Below are 18007 nucleotides of genomic sequence, written 5' to 3' on the forward strand. Positions count from 1 at the left end.
ACACAGAATTTCCTTACTCTAAGTCGAATACTCCATTTACAGCTCTTTATGATATCATAATATATATGCAAGTGCTTTGCAAACCTTCAATATGTAATGCATTACATATATTTATATTATAAATACTATATTATATATTAAAATACATTGTATATCATACATTATATGTCATAATATCTATTATTATATATCACATACACATAGCTATTGATATATATCTAGATATGGACTATATATGAACACACTGATGGTAAATTCTTCAACTTGAAAAAGCGGCAAGGCAAAATTAAAGTGGAGGGAGTGGCGGTGCATGATTTTTTTGTTTGCTGATAATTAAGCACTCAATGCAGTCTCTGACACCGAGATGCAGCGAAGTAGGGATCAATTCTCTGTTGTTTGTGCTAATTTTTGCCTGACAATTAACACAGAAAATTCAAGCATTCTATCAACTGCCACCACAACATCCATATGTGGAACCATCAGTTACAGCAAATGGAGAAGTTTTGAATGCTGTGGGTAAGTTCACTTATCTTGGCGATATGCTTTCCAGGGAGCTGCACATTGATAATGATATTGACTCATACATTGCCAGAGCTATGTCAGTATTTGGGAGGCTCTGAAGGAAAGTGCAGGAGATAAGAGGTATTAGATTGGCTACTAAGAAGTATTAGTCTAGGGGGCAGCCAGGTGGCACAGTGGATAGAAACCAGCCTTGAATTCAGGAAGACCTGAGTTCAAATCTGGTCTCAGACACTTAACACTTCCTGGCTGTATGACCCTGGGCAAGTCACTTAACCCCAGCCTCATGAAAAAAAAAAAAAAGAAAGAACCATTGGGCTGACCTTATTGTTGTATGCTTATGAAACCCAGACATCATACAGCTCCAGGATAAGATACCAGACACTGAGGTCCTTTCTCAAACTAAACCATCAACCGTTCAATCTCTACGGCAGAGAGTGCAACTCTGTTAGGTTGGTCACAGTGTTCAAAAGTCAAAGGTATGCTTACCAAAAAGAACATTTTATGTACAACTCACACAAGACAACCGTTCACAAGGTGTCAGAAAAAGTAATACAAGGACACTCTCAAGGTCTCTCTTAATAACTTTAGAATCGATTGAATGACTTGGAAGACCCTGGCATAGGAATGAACAACATGACTTGCCTTCATCGAAGAAGGTGCTACCACCTCAGATCAAATCCTCTTCACCTAGTCTAGATTGTGATAGTCTCCTACTTGACTTCCATGCCTCATCTTTCTCCCCTCCAATCCTTCTTTCATACTGATGACCATGTGACTTCACCACTCAATCCAGTGACTTTCAATTGCTTTTGGGATCAATATGAATTCTTCTGTTTAGTTTAGAAAGCACTATACCATCAAGCATCATTTTCCTGAGTTCAAATCTGGCTTCGGCTACATACTAACTATGTGACCTTGGGCAAATGAATTCACCCTATTTCCCTTAGTCTTCTCATCTATAAAATGATCTGGGGAAGGAAATGATCAACTGTTTCAGTATCTCTGGCAAGAAAACCCCAAATAGGGTCACATAGAGTTGGAGATGACTGTAAAATGATTTAACAATACAACCCACCACAATTTACCTTTCCAGGGTCAATGGACATTGCTCCCCCTACTTTGTAATCTAGCTAAATTGTCCTTTTGTTTCTCTGACACAATCAATCCTCCAGCTTTTGCCTGTCTTTGTGTTGGCTGTTTTTCATGCCTATTATGTACTTCTTTTTTATTTCTGCCTCTCTTTCTTTAAGATGAAGTTTCCCTTACTCCACTAGAGTATGCTGGAACCAATTTATACTGGCTCAAAAGAACAGGTTGTTAAATTTTTAGTATGAGCATTTTTATTTTGGAGATCAGCAAAAACTATAAATCAAGGCTTGATTTATTATTGTTTCATTTATTGTTTAGACTGAAGAAAGTGTTGAAGAAAATGTTAAAAATGCAGATTAAATTAAAAAATGTATTCTTCATATATTGGCCATCCCATCCCAGAGTTGGATGTTAAATTACATATCTACATAAACAGACAGTTTTCAGATGAGGAAGTTGAAACCATCTCTAGTCATATGAAAAGATACTCAAAATCTCTATTGATCAGAGAAATTCAAATTAAGATAACTCTGAGGTACCACCACATACCTCTCAGATTGGCTAAGATGACAGGTAAAGATATTGATGAATGTTGGAGGGGATGTGGGAAAACTGGGACACTGATACATTGTTGGTGGAATTGTGAACTGATCCAACCATTCTCAAGAACAATTTGGAATTATGCTCAAAGGGCTATCAAACTGTGCATAAACTTTGATCTATCAGTGTCTCTACTGGGCTTATATCCCAAGAGATCATAAAAAAGGGGAAAAGACCCATATTTGTAAAAATGTTTGTGGCAGCCCTTTTTGTAGTGAGAAGAAACTGGAAATGGAGTGGCTGCCCATCAGTTGGGGAGTGACTGAATGAGTTATGGTATATGAAATGTTATGAAATATTATCATTCTGTAAGAAATGATCAGCAAAATGATTTCAAAAAGGCCTGGAGAGACTTACAGGAACTGATGCTAAATGAAATAAACAGAACCAAGAGAACATTATAAACGGCAACAACAAAATTATATGATGATCAATTCTAATGGATCAACAATGAAATGATTGAGGCCAGTTCTACTGATTTTGTGATAAAGAGAGCCATCTCCACCCAGAGAGAGGACTGTGGGAATTGAGTGTAGATCATGAAATAGCATTTTCATTTCTTTTGCTGTTGTTTGCTTGAATTTTATTTCTTCCTTTTTGATCAGATTTTTCTTGTACAGCAAGATAATTGTAAATATATATATATATATATATATATATATATATATATATATATATACATACATAAACTAACATATCCCTAGCTCTCTCCCAGACACCCTTGTATTAAATATTTTCTATATGCTTGTATCTGTGATCCATGGCAAAACATTTAATCTCTCTGTGATCTAGACAGTTTTCTAATACTAAATGTTACAAAGAGTTCTGTACTAAAGAGATCACAGGTTAGTCTCTCTGTCTCTATATCTCTATCCTCCTTTTCTCTCTTGCTCTGTTTCTCCCCTCTCTGTTTCTGTCTTTGTCCAGTCTAGTGGAAAATGGTCTAAATTTCCAGCTCAGCTCATGTGACACACAGAGAGATAGCTGATCTGGCATTTGGCTCATCCCCTCTCCAAAGGAGATGATGATTTTCCCCTTGTGTAGAATAGGGGGAGGATGTTGTCTTTCTAAAAGAGTAAAAAATGGACTTTTGAGTCTGTGAGTAGATGAGATCTGACTATAGAGTCTCTATTGCTCTAATCACATGATCCCATTTTTCCAAAGAGCTGTCCTTAACCTTATCCCTTAATTCTCGTGTCAACTCTCTCCCTGGCACCCAGAGCCTAGGAGAACTTGGCGGGGGGAGGATTTTCTTACTCTTTTGCCTTATGGCTGTCATTCAGGGAATCTGGAGAAATGGATGTCTGGCTATGTACTATGTTGCATCCAGAGCTGAGTTTTCCATTTACAAGCATATAGCAAGGAGATGGGGAGAAGTCTAAGAAAAAGAAAGGAAATAAAATAGCAGACTTGTTATGGGCAATCAGTCTGAAAAATCTGTTGAAACTTCCCTTCCATCTACTCAATCTTTCTTTCAGTCTAGCCAATAAAGCAGGTAATTGTTGGTACCATGTGCCAGATTCTGTGCTAGGTACTGGGAGAGGAAAAGATGCATTCCCCCATCCTCCAGTTGTTAGTTCTGTCTCATAATCCATTTAATCATTTGTATACATGCCACAATTCCCAAAGGATTGCTTTATTTTTATCTCAATATTCAGTATCTGGCATTCAACAGACACTTAATAAGTGATTGATTAATTAATTAAATTAATTAATGCTGATTAGTTAACATTATTGCTGCCATCATTATTATTATATAAGAATGCAATCCCCTTGTTTTGCATGGTCTTTATAGAACCAGCACCACATGGTAGATTTTTAATGAAGTCTTTTTGAATGGCTGTTATTGTTATTGTTGCATTAGAATACAAGCCTCTTGAGGGCAGGGATTGTCTTGTCTTGCTTTTCGTATCTCCTGTCCCTAGGATATCTCTTTATATTTAAAGCAATTAGGAGACACCATGGTGCACAAAGCAAAAGCATTGGGCTAGGAATCATCAAATCTGGCTTCAGATACTTACTAGCTATGTGACCTTGGGCAAGTCACTCAACCCTATTTATCTCTGTTTCTTTATCTGTAAAATGAATTAGAGAAGGAAATGACAAACAATTCCAATATTTCTGCCAAGAAAATCTCAAATGATGTCATAAAGAGTTGGACATGACTGAAAAGGGTTGAACAACAACATTTAATAATTGTAATTAAATTATCAGAGTTATTCTTTATATTCCTTTGCATCTGTAAGCTTACCATCTCCAGTTCACATTCTTTATTTTCTAGATTCAACTTCAAGAGCCTTCAGGGTGGATATCTTTAACATAGAGAAGATCTAATTCAGTTCCAGTTGATCAATGATGGACAGAATCAGCTACACCCAGAGAAGGAACACTGGGCATTGAGTGGAAAGTGTTTGCACTATTGTCTTTCTACCAAGGTTACTTTTACCTTCTGAATCCAATTCTTACAGTGCAACAAGAAACTCAGTTTTACACACATATATTGTATCTAGGATATACTGTAACATATGTAACATGTATGGGATTGCCTGTCATCTAGGGGAGGAGTAGAGGGAGGGAGGGGAAAGTTCGGAAAAGAAGTGAGTACAAGGGATAATGCTATAAAAAAAATACCCATGCATATGTAATGTCAAAAAATTATAATTACAAAATTAATAAAAAATTTTTAAAAAGAATTTTAAAAAAGAACCTTCAGGGTTAACAGAAAATTAAATCCGCCCTTAAAGAGACAAAATTCCTTTTAGAATTCTTTCCTAAGGAAATGTCCAAGAATTTCTCATGGGCTTTGAGATGTGTTTCCAAAGAATGTAATCTGAGCACTGGCAGATTAATTGTAAGCATTATGATGATAAAAGATTTGAACTCGGGTCTTCCTGAATACAAGTGAAAGCTCTAAAGGAGATATCATTAATAAGGTTTTCTAAACTCAGTCGTGTGAGAAAATGAACTTCATAACTTGTTTGTTACAACTTATAACATGAGTGCTAAATGAATAAATTAAACCAAATTGAAATGATATTAACAAAACCCTGCCACTAAACGATGGAAACATTCATCAATTTTGGCAATGATAATGATGATGGTGGTGGTAGTGATGTTGGAGATAATTAATCAAAAACCACTGATTAATCTCTTGCTCTGTGACAGGCCCTATGTTGACACATGCAGAGGAAATAGAGAAGCAGTGGAGTGTAGTATCTAAAGGATCAGTCTTGGGGTAAAAAAAGACTTGGGTTCAAGATTTATTTCCAACCCATCCTAGTTGTATGACTCTGAGCAAGTCCTTTCATTTCTCTGGGTCTTAAATATGAGGAAAGGAGCACAGGAATCCACTGAGGGAACTGTACTAGAATTGAATTCAGAATTAAATATTTTCAGAGTTGGAATGGTTCTCAGTGGCCATTTTGTCTATCATGTGCCTAAATAAGAATTCCTGTACATTATGCCTAATAATTGTCACCTAGGCTGGGCTTGTAGGCCTCTAGTCTCCTTAATTTAACTGGAGAGGCCATTGAGTCCATCTACCTTAATTTATAGCTAAAGAGAAGTGAGCCAGCCCCTTTCACTGTTGGACAGCTCCCATTAAAAGTATTCTACTTCCCCAACCCCATCTAATGCTTGAATCTGCCTTTTTGAAATTTCCCCTGTTTCTACTCTCTGGGGCTAAGAAGAACAAAACTAAACCCTCCTTCATGTGACTCTAAGGTGACTTCAAGGAGCTTCTACCTCCAAAATCCTGTGACAGGGATAGTGCAAGTATCTTGTTGTTTGTGGTTGTTCATCTCTCATTCTCAAAGAGAACCAATGACATCAGGAGGATGATGTCTTCATTCTCTCTCCAGAATTGGTAAATGCATCTTGGAGAGGCCCAGGGGCTCTCCAAGTCACCAGTGACTAAACACAGGCAAGCAAAGCCTTGAGTTTGCTGGTCTGTCATTTTGCCCTTGATGCAATATTCCTCCAACTGGAAAACAGTGAGAACAATTATCTTTAGAAATGGAAAGTAAAAATACTGGGACGACTTAGGCTCCTGGAGATGATCTCATCCAACTCCCTCATTTCACAGGGGAAGAAACTAAGATCTAGGACAGGGGTTCTCAAACTATAGCCCGCAGGTCAGATGCGGCCCGCTGAGGACGTTTATGCATCCTGCCGGGTTATGGCAAATGGGCTGAGGGGCGGAGACAGAGTGTGAGCTTTTGTTTTTACTCTAGTCCAGCCCTCCAACAGTCTGAGGGACAATGAACTGGCCCCCTATTTAAAAAGTTTGAGGACCACTGATCTAGGAAGAGGAAGACATTTATCCATAGGGCTAGAGATAAGTAGTAGGCACAAGATTCCTGACCCAAAGTCTAGGACTTTTTACATGACCTCACACGGCCTTCTCCTTGTAGGGGCCAGTGAAGTAGAAGATCCTTCTCAGGCACTCATCCAAAGAGGAGCCTAGAAGTGCCAATTATTAATTATCCTTGATTAGTCACAGCTCTACAAAGACTGCTACTAGCTACCACTTTATCATCCCAAGGTGACAGACAAAAGGACCCCTGATTATCAGGTTTGATTCCAATGACTCCCCAGTAATTTCTATGGTCTACTCTCCCTTTGGCTTTTAGAAAACCCATTACAATTAGGTTCCTTCATGCCCTTCTGATTTTTCTTTTATCTCATTTATCTCACATGCCCGGGAATTCAGCACCACTTACCTTCTGTCTATTCCTCAAATACAACATCCCTTAAGTTTCCAGGCATTTATACTAGTTGTCTTCCATGTCTGGAATGTTTTCCCTCATCACCTCTCCTTCATGACTTCTCTCGAATCTCAACTAACATCCCACATTCTACAAGAAGCATTGCTCAGTTCTTTTTAGTCTTAGTGCCTTTCCTTTATTGATTGTCTTCCGTTTGTTCAGTCTATAACTTGTTGCTAAATAGTTGTTTGCATGTCATTACCTCTATTAGACTGCAAACCCCTGAAAAACAGGGTCTTCTCTGGGCAGGACTACAGTAATCTAGCCAGGTTCTCAGAAATCCAGGCAATTGGGACCTAGGCCACCAATGACCCTTCCTTGATAAGGAAAATTAGAAGGAGCTCCCTCTAGGTCACACTGGATCCCCGAATTTGATCTAGAGACAACTCAAATAGCAGTTTATTTCATATAGCTGATGTAGGAGAAGCTGTTCTCATTGTATCACACCCCAAAAGACTCTTCCAACTTCTGCTCGTTGACTTCCAGTGTGGGGCAGTCTCTTCCCCTTTTTGACAGTTTTCAGCATTCTGAAGCCTTTCTTAACATCCTGCTTCAACTGGACTCTTGGTCTGTCTTTTCTGGTTTTGCCAAATTGAACAAGTCTTCTAGATGACAACCCTTCATACACTTGAACACAGGTGTCACGTTGTTTTCTCCCCCAAGTCTTCTCTTTAGTAGGTTAATATAACCCAGTTCTTTTAGTGGATTACTCATATGATTCAGATTTAAGGTCCTCCTGCATCTTAGTCTTTCTTTTCTAGACATTTGCCAGTTTAATCAAGGTCTTTCATAAATATTGTCATCCAGAGCTAAGTACATTACCCTAAATGTCATCTGTCTACAGCAAAGAATAGGGATACTTTCACCCCCTTATTCTTACTCCTCTTAATGCAGTCCATCGGCTCCCTTGGCTACCCCATATCACTGCTGCCTCATACAGAGTTTGAAGTTCACATAGACCCCCAGATCTTTTACAGAGAAATTTCTATATAACTATGCCTCCTCTCTCTTGTGCTTGTGAAAATAATTTTTTTCAATTCAAGAGTGATTTGCTTTTATAACTCCTGAGTGTTATCTTATTAGATCCAGCCTGTTGTGATCTTTTTGGATCCCATCTGGTCATCCATTGGGTTGCCCATCCTTCTCAGATTTATGCCTCTATAAGTTTGGTCATAATGTTGTTTTTATGCTGTAATATGGTCATTGAGGGACAGCTAGGTGGCACAGTGGATAGACTGCTGGGATTGATGTTAGAAAGCCTCATCTTCCTGAGTTCAAATCTGACCTCAGACACTTACTAGTTGGGTGACCCTGAGCAAGTCACTTAATCCAGTTTGTCTCAGTTTCCTCATCTGAAAAATGAGTTAGAAAAGGAAATGGCAAACCATTCCAATATCTGCCAAGAAAACCCTAAATGAGATCACAAAGAGTCAGGAATGACTGAAATGATTGAATAACATGGGTCATCAAGAAAAATGTTAAAAGATGCAGGGTCAAGCCCAGATCTCTGGGGCACGCCACTGGAGATCTCCTTCCAACTTGTCATTGAATCTTTGATAGGTATTTGTTAAGACCAGCCTTTTAACCAATACCAGTTAAATTATACCATTATCTAGCCCACATATCAGGGAATACTTTCTCTCAGTACAAATACACAAATTGATCAAAATCAACTCAACAAGTATTTGTTAAACCCTCACAATGTGCCAGAATGATGCAATGATACTTGTTCAAATCCAAGGCAAACCATCTAACATCACAGTAATACAAGTCTGTGCTCCAACCACTCATGCCAAAGAAGGAAAAAATGATCAATTCTATGAAGACGTATAACATTTTCTAGAAATAACATCAAAAATATGTCCCATTGATCATAGAGGATTGGAATGCTAAAGGAGGAAATAAAAAGATAACTAGAATAATGCACTAGTTGGGCCTTGGAGGACAAAATGAAGCAAGACAGAGGCTAATAGATTTTGTTAAGATAATTCACTAGTTGGGGCAGCTAGGTGGCGCAGTGGATAGAGCACCAGCCCTGAATTCAGGAGGACCTGAGTTCAAATCTGGTCTCAGACACTTAACACTTCCTAGCTGTGTGACCCTGGGCAAGTCACTTAACCCCAGCCTCAGGGGGGGAAAAAAGTTAATTCACTTTAAAACAGTTTTTTCCCAACAACTCCAAAAATGACTCTACCCATGGACATTACCAGATCGATAAAATAGACTGTATATGTTGCAGTCAAAATTAGAGAAACTCTTTTCAGTCAGTTAAAACAAACCATGGAGCTATCTGTGGCTTTCTGACTGCAAAATTCAGACTTAAATAGAAGTAAGAAGGGGAAATCATCAAACCACATAGGTATGACCTAATAATATTCCTTATGAATATGAAGTGAAAGTCAAGAATAGGCTTAAGGGATTAGATCTGGTACATAGAGTACCTGAAGAACTATGGACAGGGATTTGTAATAACATACAGGAGGAAGCAATAAGAAACATTCCAAAGGAATAAAAAAGCAAGAAAGCAAAATGGCTTTCTGATGAGATTTTACAAATATCTACAGAAATAAGGAAAGTAAAAGGTAAAGGAAAAAGAGAATGATACACCCAGATGAAAGGATAATTTTAGAAAACACCAAGGAGAGATACCTTAAAGATCAATACAAAATTTTTACTTCTTTTGTTGCTGATTGCTTCAATTTTATTTTCTTTCCCATTTTTTCCTTTTTGATCTGATTTTTCTTATGCAGCAAGATAATTGTACAAATATGGCTGCCTATATTGGATTTACATATATATTTTTTTTTACCATGTTTAACATATTTTGGATTACTTGCCATCCAGGGGAAAGGGTATGGGAGAGGGGGGGGGGAATTGGAACACAAGGTTTTACAAGATTCAGTGGCTAAGAATTATCTTTGCATATGTTTTGAAAATAAAAGGCTTCAATTTAAAAAAAAAAAGCAAAAGAAGAGCAATGCAAAGAAATGAAGGAAAATAACAGAATGGGAAAGACAAAAGATCTCTTCAAGAAAATTAGACATCAAAGGCATGTTTCATGTGAAAAATGGCATGATAAAAGACATCTATAAAGAATTACACAAGGAAAATCTTTAATACTACTGATAGCCACAATCATAATTGTGTGGTTACTCATATAGGGCCTGAGATCTTGGTTAATGAAGTCATGAGGGCCTCAGGAAGTATTGCTAATGATAAAGCTGGTGGAGATAATGGAATTCCAGCTGAGCTATTTAAATTAGTAAAAGATGATGCTGTTAAAGTGCTGCACTCAATGTACCAGCAAATTTGGACAGCTTGACAGTGGCCACTAGATTGGAAAAGATCAGTTTATGTCCCCATTCAAAGGAAGGGCAATGCCAAAGAAGGTTCAGCTTACTGAACAATTGTTCTCATTTCATACACTGGCAAGGTTATGCTTAATATCCCATAAGCTAGGCTTCAACAACATGTGACCTAATAATTACTAGAAGAGTAGGCTGGTTTTTGAAGAGGTAAAGGAACTAAAAATCAAATTGCCAATATTTCCCGAATTATAGAAAAAGCAAAGGACTTCCAGAAAAAAATCTATTTCTGTTTCACTGATTACATGAAAACCTTGACTATGTAGGTCATAACAAAATCGGCAAATTTTCAAAGAGATGGGAGGATCAGGTCATCTTACTTGTCTCCTGAAGAACTTGTATGTGGGTCAAGAAGTAACAGCTATAATAGAGTATGGAACAATTGATTGGTTCAAGATTGGAAAAGGAGAATAGCAAGACAGTATACTGTAACCTGATTTTTTATTTAACTTAGATGCAGAGTACATCATGCAAAATGCCAGCCCAGATGATTCAAAGGCTAGAATTAAAATTACCAAGAGAAATAGCAAGAATCTCAGATATGTAGTCAATGCCACTCTGATGGTAGAAAAGTAATTATGGAGACTCCTGATAAGGGTGAAAGAAAAAATGTAAAAACTGGTTTGAAGATTAACATAAAAAACCCTAACATCTTAGCATCTGGTCCCATCACTTATTGGCAAATAACAGGAAAAGAAATGGAAAAATGTTCTTTTATATTCTTAGGCTCAATGAGCCCTGTTGATGGTAACTGCAGTCATGATATTAAAAGATACTTGCTTCTTGGAAGGAAAGCTATGGCAAATCTGGACAGCACATTAAAAAAGTAAAGACACAAAATTGCCACCAAATGTGTGTACAGTCAAAGTTATGGTTTTTCAAGTAGCAATGTATGATTGTGAAAGTTGGACTATAAGGAAAGCTGAAAGCTGCCTAACTGAAACTTTTGAATTATGCTACTGAAGAAAAATTTTGAGAGTCCTTTAGACAATGAGAAAATAAAATCAATCAATACTTAAAGAAATTAATTTAGACTATTCACTAGAAAATTAAATACTTAAACTTAAATACTTTGGCCTCATAATGAGAAGTTGGAAATCATTGAAAAAGGCCCTGATGTTATGAAAGATTGAAGACAAAAGGAGAAGGGAACAACAGAGGCTGAGATAAATAAACAGCGATTGTGAACTTGGAGAGACTTCAAGTGATAATGGAGGATAAAAGAGCCTGGTGTGCTATGGTCCACAGGTTCATGAGGAGTTGAACTTAACTAAACAACTCAACAACAATGACAACAATAAGTACCAGACACTGTCCTAGATACCAAGGAGACAAAAACCCAAACCCATTCCTGTCCTCAAAAAGTTTATTCTGCTGAATTATTCTTGCAAATTGGTCTTTAACAGTAAATATAAAAATAAGGCACACAAATCTGGAAATAAGAATGACAATGGATTAGTATGTCATACCTATCATCCCAAATTCAGACACCAGGGAGAAGTACACAAGGCAAAGTATCTTCCAGGAATAAAGAAAGTACAGGGCTTTTTGCTTTTGCATCATAAGGACAGGAAAGGAAGAGAAGAAAATAGAAAAACCTCTTGCTCCCAGATCCACAATGAAGAGAGAAGGAAACTGAGGGGGAAGGAGAGACACAGAGAGAGGCAGAGAGGTAGAAAGGAAAGAGAAAGAGAGAACAAAAAAAAGGGAGAGAGAGACAAAGAAGCAGAAGAGGAGAACAGAAAGATAGAAAAAGACAGAAAGAAACAGTGAAAGAGGAAGAATGAGAGAAAGAGAAAAGAGACAGAGGAGGAAGGGAGAGAAAGAGAAGAGGAGGGAGGGAAAGAGGGAAGGAGGGAGGTAGAAATGGGAAGTAGCTTTAAGCTATAATTAAGAGGAGAGGCAGTGTGTGCTGACATATTGAGAGTTAAGAGAGCCTTGAGTTCTAATCAGGCTAGTGACTTTTTTTTTAAATAATAACTTTTTATTTTAAAAATACATGCAAAAATAGTTTCAACATTCAGCCTTGTAAAACTTCTGTTTTCTAAATTTTTCTCCCTCCCTTTGCCCACCGTCTCCCTTAGATAGCAAGCAATCCAATATATGTTAAACATGTACAATTCTTATGAATATATATTTATTATGTATCACAAGAAAAGTCAGACCAAAAAGAAAAAAAATGAGAAAAAAGCAAGCAAACAACAACAAAAAGAGCAAAACAAAAAAAACTATGTTGTGATCTGCATTTAGTCCAGACAGTTCTCTTTATGGATTCTGATGGCTCTCTCCATCAAAAGTCTATTGGAATTAGCTTGAATCACCTCATTGTTGAAAAGAGCCACATCTATTAGAATTAATCATCACATAATCTCATTGTTTCTCTAGACAATGTTTTTTTGGTTCTACTCACTTTACTTAGCTAAGGCTAAATTCATGTAAATCTACCCAGGTCTTTCTGAAATGATCCTGTTGCTCATTTCTTATAGAACTATAATATTCCATAACATTCATATATCATAACTTATTCAGCCATTCTCCAACTGATGGGCATCTACTCAGTTTCAAGTTCATTGCCACTAAAAAAAGGGTTGCTACAAATAGTTTTGCACATGTGGGTCCTTTCTCCTTTATTATGATTTCTTTAGGATACAGTCCCAGTAGTGAGACTTCTAGATCAGAGAATATGCACAATTTGATAGTCCTTTGAGAATAGTTCCATATTGCTCTCCAGAATGGTTGGATCAGTTCACAACTCCACCAACAATGTATTAATGTCCCAGTTTTCCCACATTTCCTTCAATATTTATCATTATCTTTTCATGTCATCTTAGCCAATGTAAGAGGTACATAGTGGTACCTCAGAATTGTCTTAATTTGAATTTCTCTCATCAATAGTGATTTAGAGAATTTTTTCATATGATTGGAAATAGTTTTAGTTTCTTCATCTGAAAACTGTTCATATCCTTTGACCATTTATCAGTTGGGAGATGGTTTGTATTCTTATAAATTTGAATCAATTCTTAATATATTTTAGAAATGAAACCTTTATCAGAACCCTTGGATATAAAAAAAATTTTTTCCCGTTTTCTTCTTCCCTTTTAATTTTGTCTGTATTGTTTTTGTTTGCATAAACCCCTTTTAATTTAACATAGTCAAATTTATTCATTTTACTTTTCATACTGTAATCTAGTTCTTCTTTGGTCATAAATTTCTTCCTTCTCCACAAATCTGAGAGATAGACAATCCTTCGCTCTTCCAATTTGCTTATAGTATCACTCTTTATGTCTAAATCATGCACACATTTCAACCTTATCTTGGAAAAGGGTGCTAGGTGTTGGTCAATGCCTACTTTCTGCCACAATATTTTCCAATTTTCCCATCAATTTTTGTAAAATAGTGAGTTATTATTCCAGAAGCTGGGGTCTTCAGGTTTATTAAACACTAGATTACTATAGTCATTGACTATTGTGTCTTGCGAACCTAACCTATGCCATTGATTACCTACTCTATTTCTTACCCAATACCAAATGGCTTTGGTTACCGCTGCTTTATAACATAATTTTAAGTGGGTTACCACTAAGCCACTTTCATTTGCATTTTTCCATAATTACATGAAATTTTTGACCTTTTGATCTTCCAGATGAACTTGTTATTATTTTTTTCTAGCTCTGTAAAGTGGTTTCTTGGCAGTTTGATTGATATGGCACTGAATAAGTAGATTAATTTAGGTAGAATTGTCATTTTTCTTATATCAGCTCAGCCTACCCATGAGCACTTGATATTCTTCCAATTGTTTAGGTCTGACTTTACTTGTGTAGACAGTGTTATGTAATTAGTTCCTGACTATCTTGGCAGATAGACTTCCAAATATTTGGATCATATACAATTATTTTAAATGGAATTTCTCTTTGTATCTCTTGTTGCTGGACTTTGTGGGTGACATATAGAAATGCTGATAATTTATGTGGATTTATTTTGTATCCTGTAACTTTGTTAAAGTTGTTCATTGTTTCTAGAAGTTTTCTTTAGCTGATTCTCTAGAATTCTCCAAACATACCATATCATCTGCAAAGAGTGATAATTTGGTTTTCTCACAACCTACTCTAATTCCTTTAATTTCTTTTTCTTTTCATATTGCTAAAGCTAACATTTTAATACAATATTGAATAATGATGGTGATTGTGGACAAACTTGTTTCACCCCTGATCTTTTTGGGAATAGTTATCCCCATTACATATGATGCTTACTGATAGTTTTAGATAGATCATTTTAAGGAAAACTCCATTTATTCCTAGATTCTCTAGTGTTTTCAATAGGAATGGGTCTTGGATTTTGTTGAATGCCTTTTCTGCATCTATTGAGAAAATCATATGATTTCTGTTAATTTGGTTACTGACATAGTCAATTATACTAATAGTTTTCCTAATATTGAATAAGTCCTGTGTTCCTGGTATAAATCCTATTTGGTCATGGGTGATAATTTGCTGTAATCTCTTTAATAATATTTTATTTAAGATTTTTGCATCAATATTCATTAGGAAAATTGGTCTACGATTATCTTTCTCTGTTTTGACCTTGGGTGGATTAAATATCAGCACCATATTTGTGTCATAAAAGAAATTTGATAGGACTTCTTCTCTCCTTCTTTCACTATTTTCCCAAGTAGTTCACATAGTATTGGAATTAATTGTTCTTTTAATGTTTGGTAGAATTTACTTATAAATCCATCTAGGCCAGTGACATTTTTACTCATTGTGTAAAGACTGGTGAGTCTTTGAATCTCTCTCAACCTCATTTTCCTCTTACATATAATGAGGGAAGGGGAAAACCCCTCACAGGAGTGTTCTGACAATCCCTAGTGATCATAGACATTTGCTTGGTAAACCTTAAGGCAAGTCAAGCATTGTTAGTACTTTTGCTTGTCAGGTTAAATATTAGGATCTAAGTGGTCTTAGCTGCACATTGAGGGGTTGGGGGAAAAAGCACTCATTTTGGAATTCTTTGTTGTTGTTTTTTTGTTTTGTTTTTTTTTTTGTTTGTTTGTTTTTCTGAGGCAATTGGGGTTAAGTGACTTGCCCAGGGTTACCTACCCAGGAAGTATTAAGTGTCTAAGGTTAGATTTGAACTCAAGTCCTCCTGAATTCAGGGCTGATGCTCTATCCAGTACACCAACTAGCTGCCCCTTGTTCTGAAATTCTTAAACAAGTCACTTCTACTTTATAGCCCTCAGTTTGTTCATCTATAAAATGAGGATAGGTTCGTAGCCACATAAATCCTTCTTTGCCTATCTAGATTGAGATTTAGTCTAGATCTGCTGTATTCTAGACCTATATTCCTACATTCTTTGAAGTAAAATCTTATCTTTGACATTATAAGACTTTCCAGAATCTAAGTCCAATAGAGATACCAACCTCTCATTCCCCTTGCAAGGAACAAGTCAGTTTTGAATCAAAGAGATTACATCCTATTAACAAACGGAGTGATGACTATTCATTCTATTCGATATGGATTGTTAGCCATCTTGAAAGTCAACCACTTTGTCAACAAGCATTTGTTAGGTCCTTACTATGTTCTAGTCACTGTACTAAGGACAAAGAAAAGCACAGATCAGGTCCCTTTCCTTAAGGAGCTCAAAGTCTAATGGGGAGAGAATAACATTTCAACTACTCCAGATAAACAATATAAATAAATGGTAGTCTCATGAGGAAGGAGGGAAGAAAGAAAGATAGAGATGACTGGGAAAGCTTCTTGTAGTAGGTGGGATTTGACTGAGACTTGAAGGAAACTAGGGAATCGGTAAGGCAGAGGGGAGGAGGATGAACATTCCAGGCAGGAGGGACAGTGAATGCAAATACCTGGATCAGGAAATGAAGTATAATATGCCGGCAACTGCAAGATCTGTCAGCGGGTCATTGGAAGCAGTAAGGCATAAAATGTAAGAAAGATTTATAAAAGCCAAGTAGGATTTTAGAATTAATTTTGGAGAGACCAGGGAGCTACTGGAGTTTATTGAATAGGGATAGGGTGGGGCTGACGTGGTCAGTCTTGAGCTTTAGGAAAATTACGCTGATGGCTGAATGGAAGATGAGCTAGAGTGGAGAGAGGCTAGAAGCAGGGAGATCAACCAGCAGCTATTTTAACAGTCCAGGTGGGAGGTGATGAGGATCTTCACTAGGAGAGAAGTAGATGAGTTTGAGAGAAGTTACAAGGTTAAATCTGCAGGACTTGACCAGAGATTAGATGTGAGGGGTGGACGAGAATGCTGATTCTAGGATGACACCCAGGTTGTGAGCTTGAGATAATGCTGGTACCTTCAACAGTGACAGGGAAGTCAAGAAGAAGGACGAGAAATGAGTTCTGTTTGGGACAAGCCAAGGCTAACATGGCTACAGGCTGTGTTCCAGTTCAAGGTGTCTACTAAGTAATTGGAGACCCAAGACTGGACATCACAATTCTGGGGAGTGACTGCTATTATTATCCTCATTTTATAGTTGAAGAAACTGAGGCTGACTTGGCCAGATTCACACAGCTAGTAAGTCTGAGGCTGGACTGAGGCTCTGCTCTGTGCAGCATGGCACCCCCTAGCTGTCATAGTCATTACCTTTAATGGGAGACGACTGGTTAGTCAGTCTCCTGATGGTTCTAAACTCTTTGCCAGGCACATTGCAGGGAAGAGAATAAGCTGAAAATCTGGTCTCTGCCCCCATTCTTATCAGGAAACTGAGACTAGCACACAGGAAACCATTACAGTGCTAAACCAGACGGTGTCGGTGTATAATTAAGTGCTAAATTGGGTGGTGCTGGCTATAAAGGAACGCAGATGCTGACAGTCCCCAATTCCACGAGCTTTCTTTTGTCCTTGGAACAAATATCCCTTGGGATTTTATAGCATTTCAGTGTCAAAAGGTCTTTTAGGAAACTAGGTGAGAGGAGAAGACTTAGCCATGATCACATGGCTCTTTCAAAATGCTGCCTTCTTCCTTTCTCCCAAGAGGACCCAAAAATCAGAGACCATCTTCAAAAAGCTATATGACTGTGGCCCCCTCACTGGACCTTTCTCTTTATGATAAGGAAGTTGGACAATCTCCTAAAAGACCTTTTTTATTAATTTTATAATTATAATTTTTTGACAGTATATATGCATGAGTAATTATTTTTTACAACCTTATCCCTTGTATTCATTTTCCCAAATTATCCCTTCCCTCCCCCTACTCCCTCCCCTAGATGACAGGCAATCCCATACATATTAAATGTGTTACAGTATAATCTAGATACAATATATGTGTGTAAAACCAAATTTCTTGTTGCACGGTAAGAATTGGATTCTGAAGGTATAAATAACCTGGGTAGAAAGACAATAGTGCAAACACTAAAACACCTTTTGACATTGAAATGCTATAAATGTCCCAAGGGATATTTGTCCCAAGGACAAAAGAAAGCTCATTTTACTCTGCCTCAGTTTCCTCTTCTGTAAAATGACCTGGAGAAAGCAATGGCAAATCCCCCCAGGATCTCTGCCAAGAAAAACACCAAATAGAGTCATGAAGAGTCAGACATGATTAAATAACTGAGCAGGAACAACTTAAACATGAATCTCTTGAACCAAATTTCTAAAAATTGGTCATCGAACCTTTAGTTTAAGATTTCCAAGCTGGGTACTCACTA

The 18007-nt window shown here is 37.2% G+C and overlaps 1 protein-coding gene across 1 annotated transcript in view; it reads right to left on the bottom strand.

Moving 5' to 3' along the window:
* Window positions 1-6601: 6601 nt before the first annotated feature.
* WSCD2 (WSC domain containing 2) overlaps window positions 6602-18007 on the bottom strand; it is a 133676-nt gene continuing 122270 nt past the window's right edge. Inside the window, exon 9 of the mRNA XM_074269830.1 lies at window positions 6602-6672. Coding sequence (XP_074125931.1) covers window positions 6602-6672 — 71 coding nt within the window. The remainder of the gene's footprint in view (window positions 6673-18007) is intronic.

Source organism: Sminthopsis crassicaudata, chromosome 1, assembly GCF_048593235.1.
Source record: "Sminthopsis crassicaudata isolate SCR6 chromosome 1, ASM4859323v1, whole genome shotgun sequence".
NCBI lineage: Eukaryota > Metazoa > Chordata > Mammalia > Dasyuromorphia > Dasyuridae > Sminthopsis > Sminthopsis crassicaudata.